The sequence below is a fragment of the Artibeus jamaicensis genome, unplaced genomic scaffold (assembly GCF_021234435.1).
Source record: "Artibeus jamaicensis isolate MK-2021 breed Jamaican fruit bat unplaced genomic scaffold, CSHL_Jam_final scaffold_916, whole genome shotgun sequence".
Classification (NCBI taxonomy): domain Eukaryota; kingdom Metazoa; phylum Chordata; class Mammalia; order Chiroptera; family Phyllostomidae; genus Artibeus; species Artibeus jamaicensis.
This window is the reverse complement of record NW_026522059.1, coordinates 38,771,232-38,785,622: the sequence shown is the minus strand read 5'-3', so window position 1 is coordinate 38,785,622 and position 14,391 is coordinate 38,771,232. Positions and strand designations below refer to the sequence as shown.

General features: G+C 44.3%; 2 protein-coding genes across 3 annotated transcripts in view; both read left to right on the top strand.

Moving 5' to 3' along the window:
* Positions 1-212: 212 nt before the first annotated feature.
* On the top strand, positions 213-1,838 carry RRS1 (ribosome biogenesis regulator 1 homolog). The gene has a single exon (XM_037148961.2). It carries the CDS (start codon positions 318-320, stop codon positions 1,413-1,415), a length of 1,098 nt encoding a protein of 365 aa, XP_037004856.1. The 5' UTR covers positions 213-317; the 3' UTR covers positions 1,416-1,838.
* A 1,508-nt stretch (positions 1,839-3,346) lies between these two features.
* The window catches only part of ADHFE1 (alcohol dehydrogenase iron containing 1), a 32,880-nt gene continuing 21,835 nt past the window's right edge, over positions 3,347-14,391 (top strand). Inside the window, exons 1-6 of one of the 2 annotated variants that reach the window (XM_037148947.2) lie at positions 3,347-3,423; positions 10,154-10,191; positions 11,852-11,898; positions 13,186-13,239; positions 13,420-13,574; positions 13,723-13,919. In XM_037148947.2, coding sequence (XP_037004842.2) covers positions 3,365-3,423; positions 10,154-10,191; positions 11,852-11,898; positions 13,186-13,239; positions 13,420-13,574; positions 13,723-13,919 — 550 coding nt within the window. In that variant the 5' untranslated portion in view covers positions 3,347-3,364. Of the gene's footprint in view, positions 3,424-7,380; positions 9,796-10,153; positions 10,192-11,851; positions 11,899-13,185; positions 13,240-13,419; positions 13,575-13,722; positions 13,920-14,391 lie in introns of those variants that run through there. The other variant, XM_053661189.1, reaches the window with a different exon arrangement.

Here is a 14,391-nt window from a genome sequence, read left to right as displayed (position 1 = left end):
ACGCCGCCGCCTCGTGAGAGACGCAGTCTCATTTTAGACTCTGCTATTCTTACAAGGATCTCCTCGCGCCAGTTCTACGTCCAGCCCAGCTCGAGCCGAAGGGCCGCTTCAAATACTATCTGCTCTCCAACACCGCCCTCTGCCGGCCTCTTTTCCAGTTGACGGTTACGGGACAGTTCCGGTTGCTCCGGAAGTGAAGTTTTCTTTTCCGGGCTGCGCCGGTGAATGCTCACACGTGGTTGTGTTTCCCCCGAACCGGTACTGGCGGAGAAGTAATTTAAACTGTCTTCCCGGACCTAGTGAGCAAAGCCGGAGCTATGGAGGGCCAGAGCGTAGAGGAGCTGCTGGCAAAGGCGGAGCAGGATGAAGCGGAGAAGCTGCAGCGCATCACGGTCCACAAAGAGCTGGAACTGGAGTTCGATCTGGGTAACCTACTGGCTTCGGACCGGAACCCCCCAACAGGCCTGCGACGCGGGGGACCCCCGCCGGAGGCCGAGCTGAGGGCTTTGGCGCGGGACAACACGCAGCTGCTCATAAACCAGCTGTGGCAGCTGCCGACGGAGCGCGTGGAGGAGGCGGTGGTGGCGCAGCTGCCGGAACCCACCACTCGCCTGCCGCGCGAGAAGCCAGTTCCCCGGCCGCGGCCCCTGACACGCTGGCAGCAGTTCGCGCGACTTAAGGGCATCCGTCCCAAGAAGAAAACCAACTTGGTGTGGGACGAGGTGAGTGGCCAGTGGCGGCGCCGCTGGGGATACCAGCGCGCCCGCGACGACACTAAGGAGTGGTTGATCGAAGTGCCGGGCAATGCCGACCCCATGGAAGACCAGTTTGCCAAGCGGATTCAGGCTAAAAAGGAACGAGTGGCCAAGAACGAGCTGAACCGGCTACGTAACTTAGCCCGTGCGCACAAGATGCAGCTGCCCAGCTCGGCCGGTATGCACCCTACCGGACACCAGAGTAAGGAGGAGCTGGGCCGCGCCTTGCAAGTGGCCAAGGTCTCCACTGCTTCTGTGGGGCGCTTCCAGGAGCGCCTGCCCAAGGAGAAGGCACCCCGGGGCTCCGGCAAGAAAAGAAAGTTTCAGCCCCTTTTTGGGGACTTTGCAGCGGAGAAAAAGAGCCAGTTGGAGATGCTACGAGTCATGAACAGCAAAAAACCTCAGCTGGACGTGACAAGGGCCACCAATAAGCAGATGAGGGAAGAGGACCAGGAAGAGGCTGCCAAGAGGAGGAAAATGAGCCAAAAGGGCAAGAGAAGGGGGCACCGGCAGGAGCCTGCAGGCAAGAGGAAAGGGGGTCCACCCAGCCTGAGGGGGAAGAGTAAAGGAAGCTTGGGAAGCAAGATGAATTCCCGGGCACCTGGCTTGGGTAGCAAGAGGAAAGGAGGGCAACGCCAAGGAGGAAAGAAAAGGAAGTAAAGTTCACCCTCTGACCCGCCTGCCTGTAAACTGAGAACTATTCTAAATGTTGAGATCCAAGACCTGTAGGGGGATAAAGAAGGCCACCGACTTCATTGAACTTGAGGTTGTAGGGATAGGAATGCTCTCCCCTCAAGAAGTATGTAAATGTTGGACTTTACAGATTAATTTTTTTTTCCCAATGACTAGGCCTTTGGCTGGAAATCTAAAGGATGTATTTGAGGACATAAGAATTTGGTCGAAAAAGCCATCTTTTTTTTCTTTTTTTTTTAAATTTTGGATGTGGTGTGAGGGAGAATTGTTAGGCGTTATTTTTATTACAAGCTTGTGTATTTCTCAAAAGTGGGACACAAAGATCACATTTTCAGAACTGGCCTTAAAAGTAATGGTGAAGTTATTTAATAAAAGTATGTCTGTAGCTAATACTGCTTTTAACTTGTTGGCTTATTGGTAGAAATTTTAAGTAAAGCGAGTGACCTGGATACCTTGAATAGATAATTTTCTTTTACTCTGTAAAAAACACAAAAGGAACTGAATTGTGATTATTACAGTGATACCACTGTAAAAAAATTATATCTCTTTTAGTATCAGATATAATATTGAAGGTGTGGTATAACTGGTATTTCTGACAAAAAGACTTTCTGCTTTTGAACACTGAAAACATTGATTTGTTACAAATGATAAATTTGAGCCTAACTAAATAATGGTAATCGTCCTTAATCCAGAGAATATTCACATCTTTCAACATTTATATTCTCAGTTTATTTAGTTTCAAGTAGGGTCTGTTTTGGGAAGACAGAAAACCTACAGATTTCTTAATGGGAATATTTTCTTATTTTGATTATTTTGTCAAATTGAGCTGAGCTGGTGTAAGTGGTAAAATGTTTATAGCTATTCTGGGTCTCTTTTTTCTAATTTGATCTCAGTAACATCCTTGTAAAACTAAGTATCTCCTAAAAAAGATTCGTAGTAGATCTAGAATTCAGGGCAGGGTTTGCTGCTATTACAGAACTGAAAGTCACTCTACTGTACTTTTTGCTGTGACAACTGATAGGAAATTAAAATGGGAAATTCATTTTTTTTTCACTGTTCTCATTTTATAAGGTTACTTTTGGAAATTGCTATGAAAGAAAATACTGATTTCTTACATGATACTTAAGATACATGCTTAGTCATTATACAGGATGCTTTCTAAGTTAAAGTTGAACTTTGCCAAGTTGATCATTGATTATCTTTTCCACTTGGACGTGGATGCACTTGGGGCTGCTGTCCCCTCTCAGAGAGTATAGCCTAATCACGGAAAGTTTTATGTGCTCATTGAACCATTTAGTGGAATCCTGAACAACTTCATCAAAAACCTAGCCATTCACAGAGCAGTTAACACTTAACTTTTTAAATCTCAACTTGGTGGTGGTGGTGGCCTCGAGGGCTGCTGGCGGTGGTCGCCACTGCAGCGGCGGGGAGTGGTCATGTTGCTGTGTTCTTTGGGCATGTTTGCGTTCACACTTGCATGATTTATCAATCGAACACAGCATGGATCCTGTAAAAAGGGACCCTCGGGCTCTTTGCAGGGTTCTTGTTTGCTGAAACAGTTTAAATAGTGTCTTATTTTTTTTTCTGAAAGTACTTTAAGAAGTCATAGCATTTTAAAGAAATTAGTGGGAAAAGAAGGGTCATGGTTTTCTCGTTCCCTTCGTGTGAATTAGAGGGTTCCAGGTAGAGAGACGTAAGTATCCAAAACCGCACCGAGCAGTTTCAAAGCTGGATGGGGAGATACCCCTGCGACAGTTGAGGTTTTGGCTAGTGGGAAAGTGGTCCTGAGCCCCAGGGCTTACGCTGGGGGCTGAGCTCGGGAGGCTGGTGGGCAGTCCTAGGAAGGAGGCGGGCGCTGCAGGAATTGGCCAGCATGGGGGTTGGGGGCGGGACCACGGGGAGACAGACGCGCAGTCATGGCCGCTGCCTCCCGCTCTCGTGTCGCGCACTTGCTGAGGCAACTGCAGCGTGCAGCGTGAGTGCGGGGGCCCGGTGGGCGGGTGGGGGACCCGAGGGTGACATGGTTCCCACGCAGCCCCTCTGGGCGTGATGCGCCTGGGCCCCGCGCACTGTTCCTTGGGTTACTTTCATTAACTTGGGGAAGGGGCTACTGCAGTGCGCTGGGCGAGACAGCGTTGTCACAGTACCACGCAATCACGCATTGCGCTGTGAGGCAGGTTTTTACCCCGTTCTATATACAGTTAAGGAAACAGGCCCAGAGAGGATAGTGCCTGGTCCCATGTCATGTCAGCTCATGGCACAGTGACCGAGACAAATTCGTGTATCCAATCAATGCACTTATACTGGGTGCATGTTAAGTGCCAAAAAACTATTCTAGGAGCTGGGGATACAAAGATGAAAGACACTGGAACACTATAAAGTCTAGTAGGATATAGGGTTGAGCGGTTAGGGTTTGTAAAACAGGTCTGGGCGGAATGCAGTGGACAGAGAGTGTAGAAGAGAAAGATGAAGCTGAGAAGTCACCCGAAGCTTCACTCCCTCTCATGTGCAGCACTGTTACAGCAGGACTGTTAAAATGTTATGATGTGTATGACTTTGTAAAAAAAAAAAAAAGGTACATAAGCAGCCGTCTGATAAAATACTCGTTGGATGTGCTGGTGCAATATTGGGCCTGGAAAAATTCAAACAGGTGGAGAAAAATAAGGTGATAGGGGGCACTAGAGAGAAATTTCAGGCCAAGGGAAGAGAAGCACCAGAGGCAAGAGAAGTAGAAAGTGCACCCTCCAGCCCCTTCATAGGAAAAGACAGATGGTAAAAGACCATAAAAAGAAAATAGAACTTACTGGGCACTTAACCATGTGCCAGGCACTGTCCTACACACTTTACACTTACTATTAATAGTAACTGTAATCCTTACAACAACCCTTCGCAATACTGTATTGTATCCTCATAGGTGAAGAAATAAAGGCATGGAGAAAAAGAATTTGGTGTCACACAGCTAAGCAAATTGCACAGCCATAATATGAACTCATATATTCTGGTTTTACATTTCTTGTTCTCATCTAAGGAGTTTGAATTGTGTTGTGTGGATAATGGGAAATTGTGGAAGCAATAATTCTTACTGTGAAAACACTAATATGTTGAAATGCCCCATAAAAAAAGAATTCAATGACCAAATAGATTTGGGAAACTGCTCACTGGTGCATAGCTCTCTTGGACACTCGGGATGTGTGTGAGCACAGGAAGGGCTCTGAGAAATCAGGCAAGGGGAGCAAATGGTCAATTGTATTTAAACTCTTCATTCTAAACTTGTGTCATCAGAGACCTTTTCACCAAGCAACACCATTTCTATGCCCTGGAAGTGTCATGTAGATATGTTTTCAGAATGGTCACGTGAGAAAGGCATGTGGCATAATTAGAATTAAGTTAGAGCTTGCTGGTGGCAGTTGAGAGTGGAGATACTGGAGGTGGTTGCAGAGTGCTCCAGCTGAAAGATGATGGCTTCAGACACTGAGGAGAGGCAGCCAGTACACAAGGTAGATATGAGAAATATTGAGGAATTGGTTAGAATCAGCAAGATTTTGTATAGTTTTAGTGAGGTAAAGAGAAATGGAGGTTTCTGCCTGGGGCATCAGTTAAATAGTGGGGACATTTACTGAAGTCGGGACTGTAAGAGAGTTCACTTTGGGAGGAAGGTGATGACTTACAAGTCCTGGACATTTTGAGTTGGACATGACTCAGGAATATCCAGATGAAGACCCCCAGCCGGGAATTGAATATATTATTCTGGAATTCAGGAGCAAGTTGAGAACGCACCATAGGGTGGCAGCAAATGCCCTGGCAAACTGTAAGCATAGACAAAAAGGGCTGAGAATGAAGTCCTGGGGAGCAGCACTGTTACAGCCTAAGTAGTAAAATGGTGCATTGTTGGTCCTACACATTTTTTTAAATAAGGTAAGCATTTAAAAGAGATTTTTCAAATAAAAATCTTGGCAAATTGGGAAATGGCATGATGGGACCCACATCTGGAGGAAGTCTGCAGGGGCCGAGGCCGTGGCCACCTCCTTTGGACAGGGGTGCACTCCAGCTTCCTGAGAGACCCAGCACAGCCCACCGCTCACTCCACACAGCAGCCACTCTGACGTGCTCTGGCCTCTTATTTACGTTACCTACTGGCCTCCTTAGGCATCTGGATTTGCAAATAATTTGCATTTTGAATGGAGGAAAAGACATCAGCATTAAAGGACTGGAGTCCTGGCCAAAGAGATGGGAGAAAACCCAGAAGGGAAAGACATCACAATAACTGCATATTTACAGAGTTCTCATCCCCTGGGGTACACTGGGAACAAAACAGCCCAACATCCCTGGCACTTAATTGTGTGCATGGGGCAGGCGGAACAGACAATAAACTAGTAAGTTTAGAGTAAATTAGATGTTGATGAACAAGATAAAGCAAAGGGAGATTGGGTGTTGGAGGAGGGGATGCAGTTTTAGAAAAGATGGTCAGAGAAGACCTCATCGTTTCTTATTGCTGCTGTCACAGATTATTGTGAACACAGTGGCATGGAGAAAAAGAATTTGGTGTCACACAGCTAAGCAAATTGCACAGCCATAATATGAACTCATATATTCTGGCTGTGTACATATTTATTCTCTTACAGTTCTGACGTTTGAGAAGTCTAAAATCAGTTTTACTGGGCCAAAATGAAGGCCACACTCCCTTCAGAGGTTCTAGGGGAGAACTAATGTGTCGTGCTCTATCCAGTTTCTAGAGCTGTGCTCCTTAAATTCCTCTGCTTGTGGCCCCTTTCTCCAGCTTCACAGCCAGCAATGTAGAATCCTGCTTCAGTAGTCGCATTGCCTGCTATGCCAGATCTCCCTCTGGCTCCCTTATGAGGATGCTTGTGATTACATTTAGGGCCCAGCCAGATAATCCAGGATAATCTCTCCATCCCATAATCCTTAATTTAACCACACCAGCAGATGTGCTTTATAAAGTAATATTCACAGATTCCAGGAAATGGGACCCCAGATATCTTCAGGGACTCAGCTGATCACACTCACTGAGAATTAACTGTTGCAGAAAGACCAATGGAGGGAGGGAGTGAACCATGTGGCTCTCTGGGGAGGTGCCTAGAGGTGAAGCAATACCCAGTGTGGTTTTAGAACATGGTGCCTGGAGCAGAGTGCATGAGGGGGAGACAAGGTCAGAGACATTGGGGGCCAGGTGGGTGGCCAAGGATGACCCCAATATTTTTTACCTGAACAACTGGAAAGATGAAGTTGCCATTAACCTGGAGTGGGGAGGAGGCTTCGAGGGAAGCTGAGTCTTAAGCAGGGAAACTGAGATGCCTAATAGATATTCAAGTGCAGTTGAACCTGGAATTCAGGTGAGAGGCCTAAACTAGAAGATAAATGTGGAAGTCATCATAGAAGGTATTCATGGCCACGAGACCAGGTAAGGTTACTCAGGGAGTGAGTGTGGAAAGAGAAAAGCCCATGGGCTGCATTCTAGGACCCTGTAGCATTCAGACTCAGAGCATGAAGAGCAATCGGTCAAGGAGCAAGCAGCCAGTGTGGGAGGGAGAAAACCGGAGAGTGGTGTCCTAGAAGCCAAGGGAAGAAAATGTTTCCAGGGAGGAGGTAATGGACAACAGGATGCTGTTGACAGGTCAGGTAAGATGAGAACTGAACTTAGAAGTGAGTCAGGTATTAGCAAGGTGAGGATTTTAGTGACCTTGTCAGTGGAATCATGGGCAAAGGCCAATTGGAAGAGGTTCCAGAGCTGATAGGAGAAGAGAAATTGGAGAGAGCAGGTATAGTCAGGTAAAGGGAAGGAGAGAGGTGGGGGCAGCATCAGGAGAGGGAAGAGGAACAAGAGAAGGTTATCGTTTGCTTTGTGGGGTGGGGAGATAAAACCATTTTACTGAGGGCCTTTGGGGGAGGATGAAGGGCTAGGAGGACAAGGAGACCTGAGGTCCTCTGCCCAGCCGGTATTTCCTGTTTCACAGCTGCTGAAAGCTGTTTGCTTTCTAATACGATATGGAAAAAGGTCTATCGCAAGGGAAATTTTGATAAGGAGGAACAACTAGTAATGCCCTTGAGTGGGACTGAGACGTAGTACACAGGTGAGGGGCAGGCATTTGCTAAAAGCATGGCCAGTTTATCAGTGACGCAGGGAGGGAAGCCAGAGGGTTAGGCCAGAGCCAGGAGGTGGGTGGGTGAGGTGTTTGCTCTAACTGGGGTTTCCTCTACTTCTCCTAGGAGCCAAGAAGCTCATCAGTGGCTTTGGGCCATTCTAAGAAAGTGGGGGAGACCAGTCTATTCTTCCTTCCCCAAGTCAAGTTCTGTGTCTTTGCACACTAGGAAAACAGAGAAGGTCAGGGAATTTAAAATGTCTTCATTCATTACTCATCTATTCAGTATAAAGGGCTGACTTTGTGCCCAGCACTATGCTAGCCACTGCAGATAAAGTTGTGGAAAAGGTTAGCTCGTGTCTTGTTACCACAAAATTTACATACTGGAGGCAAATGGAAACAGGAAAGAGGCAGTGTGGTAACGGTTTTAATGAGAAGGTAAGTGCAGGGATCACAGAGAGAGGGTGCCTTCCGTGGCCCCCAGGCCTTAGGGGAAAATGCCTAGGGCAACTGACATCAGAATTGGCAACAGAAAAGAACACTAGTTACCCAGAAGAGTGGGGATGGTAAGTTCCAGGCAGAGAAAATAAGGACAAAGTTCGGAGAAGACATCAGAATTGCCAACAGAAAAGAACACTAGTTATCCAGAAGAGTGGGGAACTGACATCAGAATTGGCAACAGAAAAGAACACTAGTTATCCAGAAGAGTGGGGAAGGTAAGTTCCAGGCAGAGAAAATAAGGACAAAGTTCTAGAGGCAAGAGCATGTGTGGTTGATTAAAAGAACCAAGTTTATTTTTTAAGAGCTCAGCCCCAGAGATGGAGGGTGATGAGGAGCTAGGCTAGAGAGGTTAGCAGGGCCTCACCTGAACTTCATCTAAGAGCCATCAAAGTACTTTTAAACAAGGGAGTGACATCATTGGAAATATACCCCTGGCCACAGTGTGGCAAAGGTGGAGTGAAGAGAAGCATGTTAGGAACTTGATAATAAACCAGATGAGAGATAACACTGGAACAAGAGAGTGGCAGAGGGCCCCAGAGCAGTGGGCAGATCTGGGTAGAGAAATACTGGGGGCCTTGATGCACGGTTGGTTACAAAGGGTGAGGGGTGAGCCCAAGACAGAAGCCAACATTTAAAGCAATGGGCAGAGTGGAAAAGAAGCCACAAGGAGAATAACTGCAGGTGAGCAGGGAGTCCTAGAAGCCAAGAGCATTTCGGGCCCACAGTGTCCAGTGCTTTGAGAGCATGGTGCTGGGAGGAGGTCTGAGGAGTGAGGATACAGTAGGAAAGCTGGGACTTGTGAAGACAGCAGCTGATTTTAGGGGGCCAAAGAATGTGTGGGAGGCAAGGAAATGGGGCCAGCAGATGTAGGTCAGGAGTGCAGCACCACAGAAAGAACAAGCCCAAAGGGAAATGAGGTTGAGAGTTCTAAGCATGAAAATCTGAAACATGATACAACAAGATCAAGTAAGGGGGAGAACTAGTAAATACAGGACAGAGCTCCTGATAAGGCAAGAGGGGATGGGATGAAAGCTTTGCGTGTGATTTTTTCCTTCCCTTTGCACCTCTTTTCTTGTCCTTGGAGGGAAATAAGCCCACCTGTGAAGGAGAGAACACCTTGGCCTTGCCTACTTTCATTTCTCCTGGGGGAGCCTGCAGCTGGATCAGACCGGCTGGGATGCTCCCGGGGAACCCGTAGCGCCTGGCGTGCTCAACTTCGCCCACTAGATGGCAGCTGTGATTCACGGTAGCGCTCACGCTGGCTTCCCCTGTAGTTTTGACTTCTGGTTTTTGAGATCTTGACTACCACTGAATTCAACCTTTTTCTTTCTCCTTCTCATTCAGATGTTTTCATTACAAATTTGAATGGGGGAGGTTATACACTCGGGTATCTATAGGAACCCCACTATGACAAAGTCCTCTGGGCAATAAATACAAACAAAACCCTTTCTCAACAAACATAATGAGCAGGACAAAAGGAAGCTGGAGAAGGGGACTGTCCACGAAGGAGGATGCTACCAAGACAGGGAAGGAATACGGAAGGCAAGGGTAGAGGAGCAGGTGGGAGTGCAATTCAGGCGGAAGTGGACAGGCACGGGGAGTCTAGGAGGTGGTCGCTGGTCCCTGGATTTTGGCAGAGGAAGGAAGGAGGCGGAGGCGGGAGGTGGCCTCCTCAGGAAGGCCAGCAGATGAGGCCCAGAACCTGTATGAAGACGAATTAAACACCTGACGACAATGGGAAAACACAGGTGGGTAAAAGGAAGTGTGTGAGTAGTTAACCTCGGGTCAGTTTCATCAAAGCTTTTAACTGGTAAGCGCTGAGCCCAGGGACTCCATCTTAAACTTGCCTGTGTCCCCAGAACGCTCGCGGGCATTTATTAAGTACTGCTTGGAGAATTAATGAAAAAAAAAGAGCTTACAACACTGGAAGACTCAGGCCGAATTTTTGTCCATGGTGATTTCTGATTTTTTTCTATGTCCAATCTTTGCCAATAGCTACTATTTTGCTACCGTTGTAAGACTGCAGAGCAAGTTACTTTGTCCTATCTTTGGATTTTACAGTTTTGCTTTACAGTTTTGCCTTTTTTTTTTTCTCCTTCTCCCTAGATGCCAGTGCCCAACTCATTCTCATACTTACTCCCAAGGTAATGATACATTTTGTGTTTTTAAACTGGCCACAATTCCCGTTTCCACAGTTGGCACTCTGTTACACTTGGGCAAAGGGTAAAGCAAGCAAATCAAGGGATAGGAGAAGGAGGTTGATGAAAATGGCTGCCTTTTCACTAGAAATTGGTAATATGTGCTTCTAATTACACAAAGTTAGCTGAATACATGCTGCTGATTGTGTGTTTGGTTCTAATATGTATTTAATTTGTTTTATAATGTTTTTCTGTTTTAAATAGAATTATTTGCAAAGCTAAAAATGATGCCATGAAGAGACTCTTAGGATTGTCCGAGACATCAAACCATAAAGATGAAATTTTTTGAATGTTGTAATACATCTCAAAAAAAGAAAGAAGCTAAAGAGCAAGGCGGTTCCTAGAATTAAAAATTTGTTCATTAATTTTTAAAAATAATATTCTATTAAAATAGCTCTATTTCTTAATAATTAAAAATAATGAGAAGTTTTCATTTCCCACAAATGTCTTAATTCTTACCCACTCCATTGTGCACAGACCAGCAGGAAGCTCATTGTAACTTCAGCGAGTTGTCAGAATGTCACATGAATTACTGACACAAACACTGATTTCACCTCTTGGAAGGAAAGGTCACATATAAACAGCAAGGGGAGGAGAGGGATGAAAAGTAAGGGGTCTGGCCAAAAGGACCCAAAGCAGAAACCCGCAGAGAGGCCTGTTGGGAGTGGAACAGAGACAGGAAAACTGAGTGCTTTGCGGCCGGTGGAGTGACTCACACTGCAGGACAAGCCAAGGGACTGCCCATTCATTAACGGTCATTCACCAAACAGAAGGCTTTCTGGCCCTCGAGAGCCTGTGCAGAACTTTGCCTTCAGCTGATTTTCTCCAACTCTTACTGGATTTCAACAAAGAATGGGGAATTTCCTATATGGGTGATTAAAATCAGTAATTTAGAGAAAGTTAACTTCACAGTTTAATAGGATCCAATTTATGTCCTTTCCTAAACTTGAGTCACTAGAGTAATAGATTAGACGAACCAGGACTGATTTAAAAGTAAGTAGATAAAAACAAGGACATTTAGTGGGGCCCGCTTGTTGTTCCAATACGCAGAAAAGCATTTTGCCCTACCTACAACTGTTACAAAGAAGTATCAATTTATAAAAAATTTTAACTACATTTCACAAAGAGAGCTAAAATGTTTATATTTATAATCTTGAAAAATAGAAATACCTTATTGTGATAAGTAACCTCCTTGGAAAAATTATTAATTGAAACAAATGATCACAGTACTGTAAGAAGTGTGAGCAAGATTCTAATTAATGAATCTGCTAATAATTGTTCTCTAACAATAACCCAACTCTTGAGTCTAGAAGATATCTTTTTGTAAAATATTTTTTACACATGTTTTCAAAAGTATATGTTAATTTCAATGGGGAAATATTTTAAGTAACTTTATTTTCACACAATCAGACAAGTTAGCATTGCATTCTCTTAAAATATAGTTTTAATTTTAATTTGATATGCAACAATGAAACCTGAAAAATATATTTCAGGCAAGGCTGCAAGGGAGATGCTTATGTTCACTGCTAGAATACTAATTTACTATCAAATAACGATATTTTGCTGTTTTTGAGGCCTGCACTGATACTAACTTTTACATTTCTAGCTCCCGGGCCTGCACCTTCTGGAAAAACGACAGATTATGCCTTTGAGGTAAATTTATCAGCCCTTCTTTCTTTCATGGATGATCTAAAAAATACAACTAGAGTATGCATTATTATCTCATTTAAAGTCTGCTATTAATTGGTGTCCCTTAATCTCAATATTTGATCTGGCCCTGTTTAGCAAAATACCTTGTTAGGATAATGGAATATAAATCTTCTGATAACATGAGTAATGATTAGAATACCATCTTCTGTATGGCCATTAAAATAAGACAAATTCCCAGTTCTATAAACTTTTCAGTTTATATATGCTGCATGTTAAATCTTCTTTAGTTTTGTAAGTATAACAACCCCTAAAGATTATATCAAGTAACCTTTTCACATAAGGGTAAAGAAACAACTCATTCTGGTGAATCTTTATCACACTGTAATTACATAATTATTTGTTTAAATCCATGTCTTTTCCCAGTTCAGGACTTGTAAATTAAATGTCACCAGGGTGGACAGTCAGCCAGCCCACGAACAGGCTGGATGAGGACAGTGCTGAGTGCACTGAGTGTACAGGCCTTCTGAAGACTGTCCTCCCCTCATTCCCACAGGATGGCTGCCACATGGGGATGCAGGCCCATGCACCCAGTTATTTCAGAGAGATCGCACAGTCACATTGGATGTTTTTATGCCGATTTTTAAAAGTTATGAGCCAATTCAATAAAGAAATCTAAACATATTGTGGATCAAACAAAACACATCTTTGGGCCAATAGTGACTATTCATCCATTGGTATAGAAGCTCTTCTCTCAGCTGTAAACTTTATGAGACTGTTTCTCTTGTTCATAGTTGTACCAGCAGAGCCTAGCACAGAATCTGGAGCCTAGTAGGCACTCGGTAGCATTGGGTGGGTGGAAAAACAGGTGGACGATTGGATGGATGGATGCATACGTGCATGCAAGGATAGTTGGGTAGAAGAATGGTTGGGTGATGAATGGTTGGATGAATGAATGAAGAGGTGAAAATATCTGAGGAAGTAACATTTAAATTGGAAAATAAGAAATTTGAGAGGTTACTTACTTGTGGAGACAAGGAAAGGCAGGCATTTCAAGCTGAGGAAACAATGGAGAGTTTATGATGTGTCTGGAAAAAGATAAGTAATTTCAGTGTGGCTAGAGCCAAGGTTTGCTTAAAGAGGTAGGGTGAGTCTGGCCAGATAGAGTGAACAGGAAGGCCATGGTACGGGACGTATACTTTATTCTCTAGGCAATGAGGAAATATTTCAGGCTTTAGAAGTGAAGTGGTTAATCTCTCATACAGCCATCACCAAAATCTTTTTTTTTTTCAGATGGCTGTTTCGAACATTAGATATGGAGCAGGAGTTACAAAGGAAGTGGGAATGGCAAGTATTTAAGATTTCTAGAGTCTACTGGAGAGGTTACATATCTTTTAAAACAAATGCAAATGGACAACAATTGAGTCCTTTGTTTAAAGAAAAAGTTTAATGTTAAGTTGGCTAGAAGTGTCTATTACATTTCTAGTGTAATCAGACCTAACTTATAAATTATTTTTGTTATTGCAGGACCTACAAAACATGGGCGCTAAAAACGTTTGTGTGATGACAGATAAGAACCTCTCCCAGCTCCCTCCTGCACAAATAGTTATGGATTCCCTGGTGAAGCATGGTATACGCTTTAAGGTTTATGATAATGTGAGAGTGGAACCAACCGATAGAAGGTATTTTTTAATTGTTGTTGTTACTTACTTTAAATGGAAGCCCACACATATCACTGTTGCTTGAAACTTACTGCAAAAATTGCTTAGTGACATGTAAGTTTATTTCTCAAAAATGTCACATAATCGCTTTTCTTTTCCTTTCTCACAGCTTCATGGAAGCTATTGAGTTTGCCAAAAAGGGAGCTTTTGATGCCTACGTTGCTGTGGGTGGCGGCTCCACCATGGACACCTGCAAAGCCGCTAATCTGTATGCGTCCAGCCCTCACTCTGATTTCCTAGATTACGTCAGTGTCCCCATTGGGAAGGGGAGGCCTGTTTCCGTGCCTCTGAAGCCTCTGATTGCAGGTAAAGATTGTTCATTTGCTTGTTTTTTCATTTGTTCTCTTTGGCAATTGGCAAAAGACCTTAGGAAAGATGCAAGCCAGGAATTCTAGGGTATGTGTTTCTAAAGCTTTCTGATTTCTTCATTTCAGTGTAGTACCTTGTTTAGAGATCAAAACAAAGCAAATTTGTTTGTTTATAAATCTGATCTTCATTATTGCACAGATTGGAACAGTTCGGGCCAGTAGTAGGAAAGTTTGCAGATTTAAGCTATGAAGTCACTATGTGAAGGAGGAGGGAAGGCCATCATTTACATATCATTAGATCCCCCTATAGGTAGGTTTGTCTTCTAAGCCCCTCTCTGTTTTGTCCCACTTTGCCAGCCACTATGGAGATTAAGTGGAACATTCACTATTATTTTTCCTGGTGTTGACTCAACCCCTCCCTTTACATAATGGCTTTTCGGCTGACCTGAGGCTTTGTCTCTGCGCGGGGA

Excerpts from the sequence above, each read along its gene's own strand:
- RRS1 (XM_037148961.2), top strand. The coding sequence starts at position 318 with ATGGAGGGCCAGAGCGTAGAGGAGCTGCTGGCAAAGGCGGAGCAGGAT.